The sequence below is a fragment of the Artemia franciscana genome, chromosome 9, assembly GCF_032884065.1.
Source record: "Artemia franciscana chromosome 9, ASM3288406v1, whole genome shotgun sequence".
NCBI classification, from domain to species: Eukaryota; Metazoa; Arthropoda; class Branchiopoda; order Anostraca; family Artemiidae; genus Artemia; species Artemia franciscana.
In genome coordinates, this window is record NC_088871.1 from 40,359,977 (window position 1) to 40,380,583 (window position 20,607).

General features: G+C 35.5%; 1 protein-coding gene across 1 annotated transcript in view; it reads right to left on the bottom strand.

Moving 5' to 3' along the window:
* Nucleotides 1-1,123: 1,123 nt before the first annotated feature.
* LOC136031411 (proteasome inhibitor PI31 subunit-like) overlaps nt 1,124-20,607 on the bottom strand; it is a 34,704-nt gene continuing 15,220 nt past the window's right edge. Inside the window, exons 3-6 of the mRNA XM_065710962.1 lie at nt 18,795-18,942; nt 13,315-13,558; nt 4,702-4,818; nt 1,124-1,410 (exon numbers count right to left, since the gene is read on the bottom strand). Coding sequence (XP_065567034.1) covers nt 1,239-1,410; nt 4,702-4,818; nt 13,315-13,558; nt 18,795-18,942 — 681 coding nt within the window. The 3' untranslated portion in view covers nt 1,124-1,238. The remainder of the gene's footprint in view (nt 1,411-4,701; nt 4,819-13,314; nt 13,559-18,794; nt 18,943-20,607) is intronic.

The following is a 20,607-nucleotide window of genomic DNA, read 5'->3' on the forward strand; positions in this document are numbered from 1 at the left end:
GGTCTAGCCCATAGAAGGGGGGGGGGATATATGATTTCCCAAGAGTGGAGGCGTAGAACAATATGTGCGTATTTCCAAGGAACAATTTTTCTATCGATAAAACGATCCTTCAGACTTATTTGGAGGAAGATCTCGTCCCCATACCCTGTGTGCAGGTTAATTATTTTAAGGTTTAAAAAAATTGTTAGGGTACATATATGGCAGGACCATTTAAAAAAAAGAGAAAAAAGGAAAACAACCTGTTAAAACGACTAAGTTCTTACTTGATCCTTATTTTTTTCTTGTTTATATTTTTTTCAAATATGAAGGCGTCTAGGGCCTATTACGGCGCAATACCGGACAAAAAGCAGCACATCAAAACTACTTTAAGGTCGCCGTTAACACCTCCAAAAATGTATTGACAAACGACATACCCCAAAGGTACATCGACAGCTGAAATATCTTCGACTGACACATCAATGTAATTAATTGTATGTATACCAGCCCACACGTTGGGGATACCCCCCCCCCCTCCATTCCTATTTTTTTAAGACTTTGGGTTTTATAAAAACATATTTTTGTACAAAAGGTTTGAAAATAAAATTAGCAGTATTTAATTTTCCAATATTGATGGATGAAATATTGCCTGCAGCTAGTACAAATATTCTGATGAAACGAACAAACAAAAATTTAAACCTTGTCATAGTTTACCGTTCGAAACGGTAAAACCTTGAAAGGTTTTCCATCCCACACTTCTCATGAAAGTGAATATACAGGTCCTGCACGCTCAGCTTCGGAAAAAAAAAATCCGACCGAAAATGCAATTTTGGGCTGCCTCCAAAACCCTAAATTTGTACAAAATTATTTTCGAAATCAGGTTATGATTTTTTCGAAAGCTAAAACATGGGTTAACATTTTCTATTATCAAAACATAAGAAGTAATTCATATTAGTTATCAGCCAAAATATGCATTTAAGTTGTATTTTATTCCCTCTTTTCAGAGAATTCCTAATTAACTTCTTGTATTTCTATGACAGAAAGTCACAGTGGTCTTTTTCATCCTCTTCTGTTCTTTCAAACGTCGAAGAATGAAAAGACATGGAGCACTAAGAGGGTACTCTTGCAAACGTCTTACGCAACTCAATTGTTAAATTACTCGCATACGTGTATTTTCAATCATATCAAAATTTACAGTCATCTTAGATACAGAACCACCGATAAAGTAAGGTACTTAAAATAAATCAGTTTCAAATAACAGCTTAGATAAAGCCATGTCCATCGCCAAAACCTGGCATTCTCATATGATCTGGATCTGGCATTCCCATTCCACGAGGCGGCTCGCGACGACGTGGCATTTCGAACGGTGGCGTCACTTCATCTGGATTCATTGGCCCAACTGGGTCAAAGCGCGCTCCAGGGGGAACAGCACCACTGGAAAGAAAAATATTATTTTTTATTTTTTAAGTCTATTCGTCCCTGTCCGTGCAAAAAAGACCTGGCAAATGATTCGATGCCCTAAGCGCCGTCAATGACTCGGAGGATATTGAACCTTTTTAATCACTAATGCGTGTAATGTAGAATACAAGATAAAAACTAAGTTGTTCTAATAATTTTGGGCTCAAATAGTATTATTTTACGATCTTCCCCTCTTTCATACTATTTATTATCTATTTCATTGGCTATTTTTTATTTTTTATGAAAGAACAGCATATAACTAGAATAAGGGCGTCTTTCTATTGAGTTTTCAGGTTGATGAAGACCCTCTGTTCAGCTTCCCTCGGCCAAGTTGCTTATATTCTCTCTTGTTGTTGTTATGTTCCGCGTAATAAATTAGTCGAATTGAGTTGCGTATTTCAAGTCGCTCTATCTCCAGTGACCTCTGCTAGGTTTTCTGTGTTGAGCCAACTTGTTTAAGGCCCTTACACAATGAAATTTTACTAATACCGAGATTTAGCAGGCGCTGATTTGAGCGAATCGGACTTCCATAAAATTTCTGACTTGCTGAAATATTCTATGAAAAATTTTGATTGGCTTAAATTAGCGCTAGCGAAATAATGGCATCACTGAAATCTCACTATGAATGGGGCATTAAGGAACGTTTGTTAAGTAAAATGGTTTAAACTGACTGAGATTTTGTGAGGAACCTTGCCTGTAAGATTTCCTTCTGTTGGATTCCTGAATGTTACTAATTTGACTGTTTCAACACCAGTAATAGAAGCAGAGAATGCCAAATCTGTGTCTTTCCTCAATTAATAATAACAAATAAAGATATATACATATACATAGTCTCACTGCGTAAATGAAGTTATATGTGGCCCAGATGCACACTTTTCAACATCCAAATAAAAGAGGTATAAAAAAAGCAATACAAGAGGTATGCAAAAAAGCAATGCAAAAGGCAAAAAAAGCAAAATTGAACGGACCGAACCATTTAGTCACAGAAAAAGGACGATGAATTTGAGCATTCACAATTGAATGAGTCACCTCCCAGCAACACACAAATATCTGTTCTACACATCAAGTCTGGAGAAAAAAAAACACGTAATGCAAATCGTCCTTTAATGTGTCTACATAATTGTAAGATCAAGACAAGGGGCTTTGATTTGAACTGACTTGAGTCAAGTCCCATTCGTCCTTGAAGGTCATATTTGGGCCTCTTCTTTCACCAGTCTGCTGATGTTACTCCTATATGAACTTCTATCATCGGCCAAGCGGAAAAGTTGAGCGACGAGAAGTTCCCTTCCATCTCTTCGGAGGGCGCCCTGTAGGTAAAAACTATGTACCGGCCTTTAAATGTCTATTGTCAAGAGTCGAGTGCTTTGAATACGCTTTCTGTGTCCAAGCCATTTTAGTTGCTGCAGTTTATTTTTGTCAAGGATGATTAGAATAACCTTGAGATTACAGATAAGCTTCATTTTGGAGATTGTATCACGAAAAGTGATACCAGAGATTTGGTTTCAAAGGCAGCGACACGGTACTGATCATCTGTTATTAGAGTCCAAGATTCACAGGCATAAATGGCAATAACAGTTGCTAAGCGAGTTGATCCGGTGTTGTTCCCTCCACATGGGCATCGGTTTTTAAAGTTGACCTAGCAAATGCAAGCACAGCTCGATTTTTCAAAGCTTTTCTATGAAAAGGTTTGAAATCTATGAAGGAGGTGGTAAATATTGCGGTGTCGTTCAAGATATATTTCCATATTCTGACGGACTGTGAAAATCTGATCGACTGTTGACCTACGGATTAATACCCACTTGGCATTCTGGGATGATTGCAGAGCCTATTGCTCTGATACGCCCTAGCCTGACTCTTGTCAGTATTTATTCGGTATGGTTGGTCAATCTGATTTATCGATGGTTGTCACAAACTGCTTTTGAACCTTCCCTATGGAGAGGAACGCTTTTCGTGACTTCACATCTTGCTGTGGGGAAGTGACCTACGTCACATGCAACTGCGGTGATTTGATGATAAAGATCACTGAGGGGTTCACAATTGACTGAAATTTTCAATGTCAGCATTATTTTATATTTGGGGCCCGTCAGTATTCAGAACCGCCTATTTAATGCAGGAGCTGGAGTCAGTTCAAAAACGGGCAACCAGGATCGTCCAGAGTAATAGAGACATTTACTACCATAATGCCCTAGCAACCCTTAAACTCCAAAGTTTGGAACTCCGTTTGAATGACCTTATCCTGATGCTTGGCAAAATGCTACTTTCTAGCCCTGCTCAGCGTGACATTTTACCCCCAGAAGCCCTGACAGCCAACCGTACCAGAAAGAAGCTAAAACCTGTGCCTGTGCGTGAACGAACCGCAATGAGAACTATTTCGTCCCTTTTCTTACGTCAATATAAAATAGTGCATAGTAACATGTTTTTTATTTCAATATCAAAATAGCCACTTGAGCTACCATTGCTGTTTAAATAAACCTTTTTCTCTTTCAATTGTCAATTGACTGGCAATTGACAATTGACTACTTTAATTTCTGAGCAAAAGGAGGTATGGGGATATGCTTGAGCCTGAAGCGTTCCGGGGAAACTAGATAGCACAGTTGGCTAAGGGAGGATGGTCGAATTTATTTCATTCTCAAAATACTCTTGCCATCTAGATCGGATTCTATCCGTGGATTATATCTTAATTTATTGCCTTGACTTATAGTTCATTAGTCATATAGCAGGTCCTTATCTTATCCACCTCTTTGAAATAGTGTTAAAAAAAAACTCTTCAGAATAGATTATCGGAGATAAGAAGGCCTAGAATTTAGTTTTGCCCTTATTTTTATTACCAGCTGCGTAAGGCTGTTCTGTAATAGTTTAGTCTTTGTTTTACTTACACATCATTTAATTCTACTGAAAAAAAAAGTAATATCATTCAGAATTTTAAATTCTGCAAAAAAATAATAATGATTTTACTCGAAATGATTAAATTTTCAGGGTAAAAAAAACATAAGCTTACTAAATTCACCTGAACTTTACTATGTAATCTTAGTCAATTAGTTCTATTAAGGTCGTTGCGAAATCTGAATTGTATTAGAATGGTACAACAATAAAAGAAAAACAAACAACAACGTGGACAGACTCAAACAAACTAAATTAGAAACAAAAACAACATTTTTTTTAATATTCCACGCTACGTTTCGAGAAATTCCTAGCCCCCTAAGGCACCACAACACATATTCCCAGAACAAATCTATTCAATTAATAATTTCAAACACTAAAAATTACCGTGGGAGTCCATGACTTCCTTCCCAGTCTGGGCGTCCACGACCAAAAGGATCCATTATCATTCCTCCTCTACTCCTCCCCGTAGGATCTAGATCACCACGTCCATAAGACCAACGACTGAAAAGAACAACAATATTTTCTAAAGACAACTGAAATTGCGGGCAAAGCGCTCATTTCTTTGATAGCAACTTAATATCACGATCGCACCTAGAGAGGGGGATATTCCTGTCAGCCCCCTCCCCCAAGAACTTCAGAAAATATATGATAATGCTTGCTTTACGAGTAACCGACACATTTAAAAACATAATTTTTATACAAATAGAAATATCAAAAGAATCAGATTTTTATGCTGACGTTTAATATATATATTTCATGAAGTTTAGTCACACAACAAAACACAACACAAACAAATGTTACGAGCCTGAGCTCCTATCTCCAAAAATGTGGAATTTTGCATTTTTTGCAAGAAGAAAGATCACGGATGCGTGTTTATTTTATTTTTTTTCCCAGGGATGAGTGTATCGACCCAGTAGTCCTAGAATATAGCGAGAGAAATCATTTGAAAGGAAAAAAAAGTTCTAGTGCCCTTTTTAAATGACCAAAGAAATTGGAGGGAGACTAGGCCCCCTCCCGCACTCTTTTTCCCAAAGTCACCCGATCAAAATTTTGAGATAGCCATTTTGTTCAACATAGTCGAAAAATCTACTATGTCTTTGAGGATGATATAATTCCCCACAGCCCCCGGGGGAAGGGCTGCAAGTTGTGAACTTCGCCCATCGTTTACATATAGTATTGGTTATTGGGAAATATACAGACATTTTCAGGGGGTATTTTTTCTGGTGGAGGGGGGTCAGGGGGAGAAAGTTACGTGGGAGAATCTTTCCATGGAGGAATTTTAGAAAGGAATTTTTCATGAAGGGGGTGCCGGATTTTCCAGCATTATTTAAAAAACGATCAGAAATTAACAAGAAAAAAAACAAGTTTTTTCACAAAAAAAAAATCAACTGAAAGTAAGGAGCAACATTAAAACTTCGAACGAAAGGAAATTATTACGTATATGAGAGGTTTCAACCCCTCGTCAATGCCTCGCTATTTACACTAAAGTTTTTTTTAGTGCTTTCAAAAGGGCTATTTTTTCTAACCAAACCTTTGTGATTCAGGGATCATTCTTAAAGAATTGGAACGAAATTCGAACTTTAGCGTAAAGAGCAAGGTATTGACGAGGGGAAAGCCCCCTCATATACGTAATAATTTCTGTTCGTTTTAAGTTTTAATGTTGCTCCTTACTTTCAGTTGATTTTTTTTTTATTATTTAATTATTCTTGAAGCTCCCCTCCTACTTTAAGGAGAATCCCAGAGACGATCCTTGGTTTATCCAGCACTGAGCACTCAACTTATTGGGTTCGAAGTCAATTGAAACTAATTGCTCACAAAACATTTGTTTTTCCTTTGCATATATTAAACGTTATATTTTATCATATATTGAATATTATATTTTATCATATATTAAATATTATTTTTACCATATATTAAATATTATTTTAACCATATTTTAAATATATATTTTACCATATATTAAATGCTAGATTTTAATTTCAAAAACAAAAGGTATACTAGTGGGGGAAAAAGTGTTAAGTAGTCGAAAAGGTAAGGTAGCCTCCCCCATTACACGTTTCTATGAGAAATTACGTACCAGTGAAAAAGGTCAAACAGAAATTATTACGCATATTTCATCTATTAAATAGTATATTTTATCATACATTAAATATTGTATTTTATAGCATAATATTTATTAAAATACGGCAAGTATTGAATATACTGATTGGCAAAGAGCTTTCAATCTTTGTGGTTTGGATGAAAGAGTTGTGGTTTGGAAACATTTTATTTTATAATATAATATTTATTACGACACTACTGAGATTGAAAAGACTGATAGGCAAAGAGATTTCAATCTTCGGTTGAAACTCATCAATTCTTATTTCCTTCACGTAATAACACAAAGTAAAAAAAAAACTTAGTTTAAAATACCAAGGACAGTAAAAATCAATAAATGTCAGAAATCATTAGAAGACCCGGGATTTCGTTTTTTTATGAAAAAGATCTGCTTTTGCAGTTATGCAGTTTTAACACTAAGCGGACGTCAAGTTTAAAAATAAATAACGTGTGCGAAAAATCCCACAAAATGATCGAAAACAATATGTCATCATATTGTTACCCCAATTACCCAATTATTGTACCCCAATCCACCTCCCCACAAAAAAGAAGCTAACAAAGACGTGCATCATCTTCGCACAGCAAATCTGTTGAGTGAAGGGGGAAAAATAAGGGAAGAGAGAGAGAGAGAGAGAGAGAGAGAGAGAGAGAGAGAGAGAGAGAGAGAGAGAGAGAGAGAGAGAGAGAGAGAGAGAGAGAGAGAGAGAGAGAGAGAGAGAGAGAGAGAGAGGGGGAGACAGTTTTAACACTAAGCGGACGTCAAGTTTAAAAATAAATAACGTGTGCGAAAAATCCCCACAAAATGATCGAAAACAATATGTCATCATGAAGCTTAAAAAAGTGGATGTTTCCTGATTGCAGTGGAAAAAGACAAGCAAAGCAATCAAATAGCAATAAGCTGAGTAGAAAATCAGGTGATTGAATTAGTGAATTTATGAAAGAATATATCCGTAACATGGTGTTACTAAATAGAAACTGAAGTGAAATATTATCTGTCATGGAATAGCTGGCAAGCTGTGCATTTGATTTTTCTAATATTGAAATTATTCAACATTAAACACTCCAGATTATTTTAGTTAATTGACTTGCAAGCCCAAATTTTCTTTGGAAAGAGCAGCCCGACTCGGAATGACTCTTGCTCATTAGGAAAAGGACTTGACGACCTGTCAAGGGACTTTTAGGGGGTGAAACAAGGGACCAAAGTGGGAAAGGAATTTGACTGCCATTCATGGTCAAAATATTCCTTTGACCACGAATCAGAGACTGTGGCAAAGTCACCCTAAGAATCATCATACTCATGAGCCTCAGAAGGAACTCATTTTCCCTGGACACAGGTTTTCTTTGTTTTCCATTTTCTTTTTGTTCAAACTTTCAATTATGTTCATTTAAAGTAAGAAACGAAAAGTAATTTCAAGACTAGAAACAAGTAAAGACAATCCATAAGACTTCAGCTTGCAAGCTAACTCATTGAAGCTAACTCAAATGAATGAACTAATTTATTCACTTCTTCGACTTTTTATAGAGAATGGTGAGCACACTTATCAGGTCCGACTTCCTCTTTCGTATACCCTTTTCTGTCCTGTCTTTTTCTTCCTTTCATTTCTTCATCTTCTCGCTTTTTCATGGCACCCTCTAGAAAGGATTTGGCCAAAGCGATGTCCACGGAATCGCTTAGAGCCACTGCTCTTTGTAAGCAATCGGTGGCTCCTTTCAAAAGGGCACCAACAATTGCTCATTTTTGTTTTTCAGGGGCCCACTTTTTTTGTAATGATTCCTCAAGTCTATCTAGCTCTTTTTTGCTTGATATGTCAACTTAGTTCGGTTCCCTTTTTTTCTCTTGGTCTTGGACGCTTCGTTCAGCTTGTTCTTTTGCCTTGCTCTCCACTTAGTCTTGGTATCTTGACCAAGCTGACCTAGCAAAAGTCACCCATTCTTCGGGAATAGGAAAACTTTTGGGTTTGCCTTCATATGTGTTCAGTTCGTCAACATATACAACTTCGCATTCAGGACTTTTTCTGACATAGAGGCTCTATCCGACGGAAGAAGTGTTCCTGAGAGTGAAAAACCCCTCTCTACGTCAGCACTGGTGTGCGATAATGTCAACAAAGCTTTTACAAGCTTCAACAAAAGCGTATACTTTTGACAACCAAAAGTATCCGTCATAGTGAAGATCTGATGCCAAGAATGGTTGACACGTGGTGACGTTGGTTCTACTGAGCTCTCGGCTTAAAGCAATATCCATTCACTTTGAAAATTGTCAACACTTACTCCTAACGAGGTCTCTCAAAAAAGCACAACTATATCTGGCAGACTTCTACTCTTTTTTGTGGGATCCAGGTACGTAAGCGTTTCGAGAAGGCTATTAGAAGAGATGGGGCACTTCTCGATCAGATGTTTGGCAGCTGCTTTAAAATGCCTTCGTGTCCTTCAACAAAATCCGTGTCTTTTTGCTAAAGTGAGGTTCTGAACATCGAGCACAAGCTCAACCTGCTCATCTACAATAGTGTTCTGCATATAGCTGTCCAAGTTCTCAAGGAAAATGAGGTTTTCCTCATCCAGCTGTCCAAGTTCTCAAGGAGAATGTTAGGTTTCAGAAGTCTTGCCAAAACAGTGAGAAGCAAGTCTCTTAGCTCGACATGAAGAGCGTGCACAAGGGGGGGGGGTCGTTCTTCTGAAACGCTGCTATGAATTTCGTGAGAAGCTCGGGTACACGAATTCGAGTTCCGCAAACAGACGTTTCTTTTTTAGGTAGCTTACAACTTGAGGTACTTTGCTGACGACGCGACATTCTTCAAATGTTTCTTCTATAGCACGTTATGCTAAACATACCCCAAGAGTGCCGGCCGCTGATCAATCACTTGGCAAACAGCAGAACCCAACGTCTGTCACCTTGATGGGATGTTCTGAATGCAACTATTATATGGGAAGCCCCCCTTTTTCTGGCATTCTCTCAAAACATATTATTATTTTTTTATGATGCAAACTGTATTTTTCACTATATTCACTTCTTCAATGAACATTTCAGAAAAGTAAATAATCCTAAAAAAACAAATAAACATTTTACTATGCCAAGAAAAGGCAATCTTTCTGACCTTATCATAAAGGGTTGTGATTTTCTTCTTTTTACTCTCTTTTTGGGTGGTCTAGACTTATAGAATTTTTTCAAAATTTAGTGGAGGGTCCTTGCCCCCCTTCTAAGCGAGATTTTATTAACTTGACTTGGCGACAGTTTTTACGTCGATTTCAGTTCACTGAATATGTTAAGTCAAATGGCAGGAACACAAATAGGACCTTTTGTTATTTGTCAAAAAACAATTTGGCAAAGTGGGGACATTTCATCAACAAAACTGATAGTGCGTGACTGAGAATCTTTAAAATGAGACTTAACTATAAGGGTTTCTTGTGATTGATTTGAAGTGTGCAAGGCCCTAATAGAAAGGAGAAGGATCATCCCCAACCCCTGGATATGTCAGTCCAACTGATAAATGTTAAGGACGCGATCAAAAACTTGCGATGAAAAATAAATGCACAGCTTATGCAAAATTAATCTGTTAACATTTTAAGATTTTGCTTTGGAATTTCAAATTATTTCTTTTTTTTTCCATACTCCTGTGTCATATCATCATTACTAATTTCCAACAGGCAACAGTCTGTTGTCTAATAAGTTTTTACACTACGTTTCTAGCTCATTCATATAAGCACTAGCTAAATCGAATTTTGAAACGGCAAAAAAAAGGCTTTAGCAACAATTTCAAAGAAGAAGCGACCAAAAATAACAGGCTAAAATAAGTGTGACTGTCAATAATTCGTGTTTTTGCCATCTGAATATTCCATCCATGGAACTCCCCTCTTCTCAGCCAACCAGCTATTAGTTTATTAACTAATATTTAGAGGGAAAGAATATAGAATTTGTAAAATTGGGATACAAGTCAAATTGAACAAATTAATACTGGTTCGGTTCATTTTATTAAGCTAGAAGAAATTCTCTATCCTTGAATATTACCACAATGCGATCAATCCATCCCACCCACCCTATAAGCCAATTGGCCTATAGACCAATGTTACTCATAAATTCCACCCACCATATAGGCCAACTTTGTGTTGTTATTAGTTGCCTATGATTACAACAATTAACAGACACTTTGGCCTCACATAAAACTTCCCACGGATTTGTTGCTTCTTTTTGAACTGCAAAAATATAACTAAGAGACCAGTACATCCGGAATTGCAGAGAAGCTATATTGTCTAAAGAAGGTCTTTCAACTATATTATTTTATCAGCTTGGTTTCAATTGTACCATGCTCCCAAATAGGGAATTTTACGGACTTTTAGGGGAGTTAAAGGGCTTTCTGCATAAAAAGGGACTTGGAAGGGACTTCATTCAAAAAGGGACTTCAGGGACTAACTCCAAGCCCTGGAGCAGTCATACAATTGTTTTTACATTTTATCCCTTTAGCTTTTCAACTTTATTCACATACCAAAAGAATACTTATTTTCTTCTGATTCCGAAATGTCGCTTTTATTATTTAATTTTTATCATATTAAGTATAAATGTTAAAATTAATTTTTGTTTCAGACAGGAAGAATTCCGTGTCCGGGAAGTCTCCCGGACACGATGCATTCAAATGTCATAAAACCCCTTAATGAAAAACCCACTGATCACCTTTGTGGTTAGTGCATACTGTTTAAAAAGGACAAACATTTCCAAATTTACCGAATTCTTTTTTGCCTTTTTTTACGGTTTAGCATAGCACCAATGGTTATACTTTGCGTGTGGTTTGTTCAATACACAATTTTATAGCAACCCAAAGAAAAATCGTAGAAAAACCTGGTATTCAGACATGAATACTTCAGTTGGGGCCGGAGGACAAAAATGTTTTCTTTTTGATGTCCTTGCTTTAAAAAATTGTTATGGTTATCTGAACGCCCAGAAAGTCATCCCTGGAAGCGAGTTTTTATTTCGATAAAGAAAAAAAAACCGATGAATAATTCATCTTGAAGAAAAAAAACTTAAAAAAAATTCTTCATCTCCAAGTGCACTAGAGAGTAAAAACAAATTTTGATTTATACGACTGAAAAAAAAACTGGGGCAGCTATGACATTTGCTCTTCAGTAGCTAGAATAAAATATTTCATGATTGTCCCACGCTTTTATTCTCGAAAAATCTTCAGGAAATTCTGATTTTTTTTTTTAATTTTGATTTTTAATACATATGGAGGTAAAAACATTTCGAATTTTTTTTTTTAATATTATTATTTTGCTCATTACTTTCAAAATTTCTTATGGTTATCTGAATGCCCAGGGAGTAATCCCTGGAAGCGTGTTCTTATTTTGACGTCCTTGTTACTTTGAGGCAAGGTGGTTCTGATAAGATCTGAAGTCTGGTTGCAATGGTAACCAGGAAACAGCACCTTTGTCAACATTGCTACTGTCAGCGAATACTTCAAAAACTAGTAATCAGGAATTTAAAAATCAATTTTGTTATTTTTATGCTAAATAAAAAATCAAATCAAGAATTGGTTTTTCCACGGAGTACTCACAGAACCCACAGACAAAAGGATAGGACTAATAATCCATTTCTAACCTTAATCAGCCTCCCCTCTTTCAAAATACTCTGAATTGTTTTGACAAAACTATAAAATTCACGAGAATGATAATGTAAACCAAAGCCAGGAAAAAAAAAAAGTAAAATACAAATATTTCGGTCGAGAACTCCGTTCAACCATCCTCATAGCAAAAATAAGAATAAAAAAGTTTCACTTATTATTTTTCTTTACCTAGTTTTTCTTTGTACCCCAATGTTTTCTCATTTTGTCGTGCTTAGCCAATATGGTCTCAAATATTAAATCCAAACTTTTCCGACCTAAAAAAATCTCTTGTTTTTGGAAATATTCTCTAAACCGGTTTAATGTCTTCAAACCGATTTAAAGACTTTCCATAACTAAAAGGATAAAAAGGATACATTAAAAAGGAAATGAGAGTATTAGAAAACGGGTAAAACTTTTAATAAGATAGCGAACTTAGTTGAAAGTAACCTAGTGAAAAAGGAGAAAATTTCACTGCCTAATTAAGAGTATTGCCCAGTGATCCCTGTTGAATGACTTATAATGAACAAAAAAAGGTGCAAATATTCTTTTGTGATGATCATACAAAATTGTTCTGCCCCCTTCCAACAACACAGAATTCTATCCCCCCTTTCTTCAACAAAACTGTTACTGCAAGTTTCAACTCAATCCCCCAGTCGCGAGACAAAAAGGGGTAGACTTAAAAAAGCTATAAACCCTATCCATATTCAAATCCTTATCCAACCCTTATCCTTAGCAAACCCAAATCCAAACAGTCAATTTCTTTGCCCACATACTCACGTAAATTAGTCTAATGTCAATTTTATTCTACTAATATAAATTTTACTTAAAATATTATCAATTATTATATTACAGCAATATATATATATATATATATATATATATATATATATATATATATATATATATATATATATATATATATATATATATATATATATATATATATATATATATATATATTTGGTATTTTCACTAGAGGCCACAAATAAGATTTTTGACATTTTTGCAGGAATTATTATTCATTTGAATATTTAAGCAATAAAAAACCCATAAAACTACAGTGTGAAGTAAATAAAGTATATTCATCCTAGCTAAAATAAATTAAAGGTAGTCTCCGAGGATTTTAAACAGCTTATTCTATTCGAATAGTAGGTCATATCCCCTGCCACTTAAGAAGTACATTTATCTGGACAAATACGACTTTAAATGGACATCTTTTTAAGAAGAATCTTCTCACTTTCCAACATTTAAAAGAAAAAAAACAGATAGGCCCTCTTTTTGGGCATGTAATAATTCCACAAATTTTACTTACTCATCTCTCTGACTCGGTCCTCGTTCGACACGAAGGGGATCACGAGGAGGACTTTTCGGTCCACCCGACGATACTACTTTCGGCAGTTGAGCCTTCTCTTTTTTCTTGAACAGGGGCTGAATTACATCCTTTTCAATCCGAGCAACCAATAAATCGCGATGGTGAAAAGCCTCGTTTAATCGAGAATAATCGTCAGTCGCTTCATCAAGTCGGAACGCCACGCTAGCATCGATTCCATTATCACCTTGGAAAAACGAAAGTCAAAAATAGAAAATATTGTGTATAAAGGATTTGCGAATTTTGTAATTACTGTTACTGAAAGTCTACCTAAATTTATCTAAATTTAATTATTTACTGTAGCAAATCCTATCCTTTGTTTAAGCAATAGTTATTCAGTAGTGTTCATTCATTGTTTACTAAACAGCCTGTTTTGTGGCAAAACCAGGATTCAAAGTCATTCATAATATTTTTAAGATTCAAGGTCAGAATATTTGAATTTACGTCTAAATCGCAATATTCCACATGAAAAAGATATCGGAATAAAAACTGTAAAAATTACTAAATAAAACTATGGGTATTAAACAATTATGATTGCTTTTTCAAATTAAACGTTCCAATTCAACAAAAAAATATCGGAAAAAAATAAACTGTAAAAATTACTATGTAAAACTGCGGACACTAAACAATTATTATTGCATTTTCAAATTCAACGTTCAAATTCAACAAAAAGATATCACAAAAAAATATAAACCGTAAAAATTACTATGTAAAAATGCAGGTACTAAACAATTACAATTGCATTTTCAAATTCGACGTGAATTCGCATTGAAAATTAAACAATTTAGCTCTTCTGAATAAAAAGATTAAATTTTGTTCTTTAGTTACTTATTTCTGTATGATTTGTCCCATTTGACGGGGAACGGAAGAGGTGATCTGGACCACCGAAGTCTTTCCTGACTACATGGCTAGCCGTTCAGAACTACATAGAAAAACAGAGAAAAGAAAAACAAAATGAAATTATCAGAATGGTTAGCCTGATCAGACTTTCTCTTGCTAGAATTGAGAGCCTTAGGGAATACCTTATACAGATCGAGTGCAGATGAAAAGATAGATCAACACTGATTAATCTACCAGATAAAAAAAGAATTAAACAAATAGATCAGAAAAAACATCCTTCTATATTCATATTTTTCAGAGGAAAAATGACACACGCACAGGATCTTCTTCTGTGTGTAGAAAATAGAAATGTTTTTTTTTTTTTCACTATTTGCTTAATGGATTGTTACCAATCCCTAAGATTCATAAGGCTTCGGAGGAAAACCATCAAAAACAGAATAATAATATTAAATTCAAAATTCCAAAAAAGTTCAATTTCCAAACAAATACTGTATTAATTTTTGCAACGGAAATAAATGTTTTCAGGCTCCAAACTTCCCAAGAAGGTAGTCCGATCTTGGCCCATTTTCCTGTACAATAATAAAAGAAACTTCACAAACATTACTGTTACTGCTGGTCTAGTTTTAACTTTCTAAATTTAAATTTGATACTTCCAAAAAATGACTTACGTTATAAATAAAGAGGGGTCTATCAAATACCATACGACTGTAACAAATACTATCACCCTAATCCATCTGAGAGCTTTAAGGTCTTCCGGACCTGTAGTGCTCTTGGGTTGATGACTGTAAGTCGAATCTACAACTTTTTAAAATTAAATTGATGCTTCCAAAGAATGACTTACGTTATAAATAAAGAGGGGTCTATCAAATACCATGCGACTGTGGCAAATACTATCACCTTAATCCATCTGAGAGCTTTAAGGTCTTTGAGACCTGTAGTGCTTTTGGGTTGGTGACTACAGTCAAATCTCCTAACTTTTTAAGTTTAAATTTGATGCTTTCAAAAAATGACTTAAGTTATAAATATTTAAAAATGAAGAAAAGTAGCAGAAAAACAGATCTAAATACCGAAAAAAGGAAGAGGAAGAAAAGAAAAAAGATGACGAATGTTTTGGCTGGACATCAATTAATTCGTATTCGGTATCAAATAAAGAAACAAATAGTGAGCAGAAAGAGGGGGGTCCCCTCTTCAGCAGACGTCCAGGGCGTGGCACCTAGATAAGCTAACTCTCATCAGTTTTCTTAGTGACAAATAGCGACACTAGAAACTTCCCAAAAACCTCCAAGGTCAACTATGGAAGCAAATAGAGATGAAACATGATTTTATGGAAGCTGTTTAGTATGCTTTAATTTTATTTGTATTCGTGTTAGGAAGTAAAGTTTGTGTGAAAGCTGCCTCATATATTTTATTTTGGAATTATTATTTTTATATTCTTGCATCTCTAGATATTCGATTACAGGTTTTAGTTGTTTTGTTTTTTTTAACCACATATTTTTAAACTTTGTTTCTGGTTTTTAAGGTAAAGAAACTTAAAAAACAGAATCAGAAAAATGAATAAAAACAAGTTAATTAGCGAGACTTTATCTTATTAGCTAGGTTCAATCGTTCACTTTAATTGACGACACTAAGCTCTGTTAACTCGCTTTCGTCTCTGTTTTGGACCACCAAAACAGACTGCTGTTTAAAAACCTGTATGGTTTTTAACGCTGAACTGTAACGATGTCAACTAGAAGGATAAGAGAAAAGCGCTGCTTATCAAACAGTTCGTGGTAACGAACTGTAGTAAGGAGCGACCCGGCTGAATAGTAACCGATACTCTAAAAAATGGAATATTGATAACAATAGTTACATCAAAAGAATCGCATTTTAATGCTGATTTTAAATATATAAGTTTCATCAAGATTGGTCTTACCCATCAAAAGTTACGAGCCTGAGAAAATTTGCCTCATTTTAGAAAATAGGGGGAAACACCCCCTAAAAGTCATATGATCTTAACGAAAATCACACCATCAGATTCAGCGTATAAGAGAACCCTGTTGTAGAAGTTTCAAGTCCCTACTGCTGCTGCTACTATAGTAGCAGTAATATACTACTGCTGCTACTAACAAAAACTTGCTGCTGCAATAAGTCACCTGAGGCGAACAGCTGCACAACTCTACTATCCTGATCTATTCGAATCTTCCCTCTTTAACTGCTTCTAGATACTTCCCATTCCCTTATACCGGTTCTTATGAAATCAAAAACCCTTCAAAGAACCGTTTAATGAAAGACCGTTTCTTTTTGTTTGGTCCCAGGAGGCAATTCTATTCTCCATTTGGGAACTATATGCTTTTGTTTGGTCCGAGATGGTAATAGGAACGAATTGAAGTTTTAGCTTTGACAACATTCACTAATGCTAGGGTCTTTCAACACAAGAGCTGCTGAGAATGCATAAGTTTGGTATCCCAGATAGTAACGGGAAAACACTAACTAGCTTTAACTGTACTTAACGCTGCTAAGGACTGCCAATATTAATGCTGCTAAGGACACTAAGAATTACACGGCCCTTGTTTTTCAGGAATCTCTCTTTAAAAATTGGGATAAACAGTCAAACTATAGCGCAAAAAGTAAGGTATTGAGGAGGGGGGCAATCCCTTTATAAGCGGAAAAATTTCTGTTCGTTTTGAGTGTTAATATTTCAACTCAGGTCTGGGGACACTTTTCTGGAACAGATCTACTGAAATGATCTACAAAAATGTGGAATTTCGCATTTTTTGCCAGAAGACAGATCACGGATGCGTGTTCGTTTGTTTTTTTTTCCCAGGGGTGATCGTATCGACTCAATGGTCCTAGAATGTCGCGAAAGGGCTCATTCTAACGGAAATTAAAAGTTTTAGTGCCCTTTTTAAGTGACCAAAATTGGAGGGCACCCTGGCCCCCTCCCACGCTCATTTTTTCCCCAAAGTAACCGGATCAAAATTCTGAGATAGCCATTTTATTCACCATAGCTGAAAAACCTAACAAGTATGTCTTTGGGGACGACTTACTCCCCCGCAGTCCCTGTGGGAGGGGCTGCAAGTTACAAACTTTGACCTGTGTTTACATATAGTAATGGTTACTGGGAAGTGTACAGACGTTTTCAGGGGGATGTTTTTGGTTGGGAGGGGGAGGAGAGTTGAGGGGAGGGGTTACGTGGGAGGATCTTTCCATGGGGGAAGAGACTTTCAATGGAGGGGGTGCAGGATTTTCTAGCATTATTTAAAAAAAAAACAATGAAAAAATAAATATGAAAAGTTTTTTCTACTGAAAGTGAGAAGCAGCATTAAAACTTAAAACAAACAGAAATTATTATGCATATGAGGGGTTTACCTCCTCATATACCTCGCTCTTTACGCTAAAGTATTTTTAGTAATTTCGACTATTTATTCTACGGCCTTTGTGATTCAGGGGTCATTTTTAAGGAATTGGGACAAAATTTGAGCTTTAATGTAAAGAGAGAGGTATCAACGAGGGGTGAGCCCCCTCATACACGCAATAAAAGCATACGAATATAGAAGTTCGCTACGTAGTTTAATTCGTAAGTTACGTATATTTTTTACTTATGAAAACGTTCGTAAAAAATTATAAGCTATAGTTGGTTTTTTAAGTAATCAAAAAATTGGAGGGTAACTAGGCTTCCTCCCTTGCTCCTTTTTTCTCAAAATCTTCCGATTAAAACTATGAAAAAGCCATTTAGCCCCAAAAAATTAATATGCAAATTTCTTTTTAATCCTTTATGTGCGGAGAGCTAAGATCAAAACATGTATTAATTCAAAAACGTCCAGAAATTAAACAAAAAAAAACAAGTTTTTTTAAATGAAAGTAAGAAGCGACACTAAAACTTAAAACGAACAGAAATCACTCCCTATATGAAAGGGGCTTTTCCTCCTCAACGCCCCGCTCTTTACGCTAGAGTTTTTTACTGTTTTAAAATGTAGAGTTAAGAGAAAGAGTCTTTCTTAACTTTAGCGTAAAGAGCGGGGCGTTGAGGAGGAAAAGCCCCTTTCATATACGGAGTAATTTCTGTTCGTTTTAAGTTTTAATCGCTTCTTACTTTCATTTAAAAAAAACTTGTTTTTTTTTACAGAAAAGAGACCAAATATAGACCTAAATAGCGAGTTATTTGGGTTTATATTTGGCTGGCTTAGCGTTAAAAACCATGAAGGCAGTCCAAAACAACGAATAAAACTAACTCGTTAATTATTAGACACCACACCTTTTTCCATGATCGCTTTTAAAGCATCAGAAACTATAGTACCTGTATGTCTGAACTTACTGTAACTAATCAGTACTTGATTAAGTTAGTTTCTGGAGAGCAGCCGTGCTGGTAATAGCTAGCTAGATAAGGTCTCTCAGAAGCCCGACCCTTTTCTATGGGTCAACCAAACCGCGCCAAGTGGCAGCTAAAATTAGATTTACTTTTCTAGCAGATACTTTTTTTTTAAATACAATGGAAACAAGAGAGCCCCTAAATCATGTTATGTCAAATATCCAAAGCATAAATAAAAAAAAAAAAATATAAAAACAGAAACATGAGAAATAGAAAAAAGCCTGAAGTATATTACCCGATTGGAGGTGCAAGTTAACAAAAAGTTCTTCTTCTGTCTTGACACCTTTCAACAGGAGAGTTTCCCCCTCATACTTTAGCTTCAGATCATAAACTTCACCTTCATTCCAATTTCCTGGTGGCACGACTGTAGTCTCATCACCGACCTAAGCAAGAATCAACATTTGCACAAAGCACCTAGTTTACACTCATAAGAACATTCTTGAAAAACCGTAATTTAAATTTAGTTACAACCAAAAAACGTTAGTTACCACATCGTAACCAAAGCAAATACAAGACACCGATAATACCTTTATAAACCTAAAACAAACTACAAATTTTGAACTGCTAGGCTGTAGACATCAAAAGTATCATACTTTTGGGGGGGGGGGTTGAAATCATATATCAATAGATGGTAAATACAGATAAGACTTAACGTTTGGTGTGGTTGTTATTAATGTTAAACGATAATGTGTATGGTTAAAAATTTTTGTTGAAAAAATCGACCTATATAATAGGTGAGGACTTATGGAATTAGATTTTTTTATATTCAGGAGTCAGAAATTTTGTGACTAATAAAAACTGAATTCCTTGACAAAATGGTCTTATTGTTTGCCAAAATCACGTGAATCCAGGAAAGAAGGAATGGACTCTTAAAGCCTTATCTTATCTGTCTTTAAAAGCCGGTGTTTAATTAAAAGGCTAAACCAGGAATTAAACAAAATCACGAAATTCACTTGAAAAAACTCACAAAAAAATGCATTAAATAATAATAACGTACCGTATATAACATACAATATACTATCTGAGGGTATAAATTTAATATATAATAATCCTAAGATCTTAAAGCTCAATACTGAAATCTCAAGACCTTGAGAATAATCCCAAAGAGTGGCAGTCTTGGGTCAAGTAAGCATAGATCTCTGGGATTAGATGTCACGGAATAGTAAAAGAAACAATATAAGTAATATAGAGCAAATCTCGGAATATTACCGATGAATATGCACGTAGATATGTCAATGAAGTCGGAAGTTGTAAGCAACATTAAGATTATGACACAGACAAGATAGAATCTGCTACCAGCTGTACGGATACGTTGATAATATTTTTGAATATTCAGCAAATGAAAGTTGTTCTTGGCAGATTTTTAATCCTGTGATCACTAGGCAAATGTTCTGCAGAAAAGAATCCTGGGTTCCACTCTCTTCCTTCATGGATTAATAGTGCGATAAGCTTTGTAAAGCTCACCGCATTTGGTAAAAATACTATAGGCGATGACCAAGCATACCTCCCCCGTCACTTTGCTAACAGCACAACAGCCCATGTATATCTTATTAATAATTCTTCACCCCTCCAAGCAGTTCATCTGGGTATTCTAGCGGGCCTAGTCATTAGAATATTAACTTAAATGTTGACTGTCTCATGATTGAAGGTCCCCAGGTTGTTATACAAAATTCATTTTAAAATAAGGCCATCAAATATGAAGAACATTGCCTTCTTAAACCCCTTCCTGTGCAGATTTTTCTTACAGCACTTACCTTGATCAGACCTAATTCTTGGGATAGAACGCTGAGGTATGAGGGATAGAAAGCTGGGATTAGTTTGTTGATGCCTCGAAACTTTTTTCTAAACACCTCAATTACTTCTCAAAATCAGAGTTCAATAACATTTGTTGCAATTTTTTTTACTGAATTTTCCTTTTATAGTTCTATCTTTAAAGGTTGGACATCTTAGAGGTAAACAGACAAGAGCTGGAGGTCAGTTGAAAATAAAGAATGTTGAAAACAGTCATAAGGAAATTAATTGCAATAATTCGAATAGTAAATTAATTG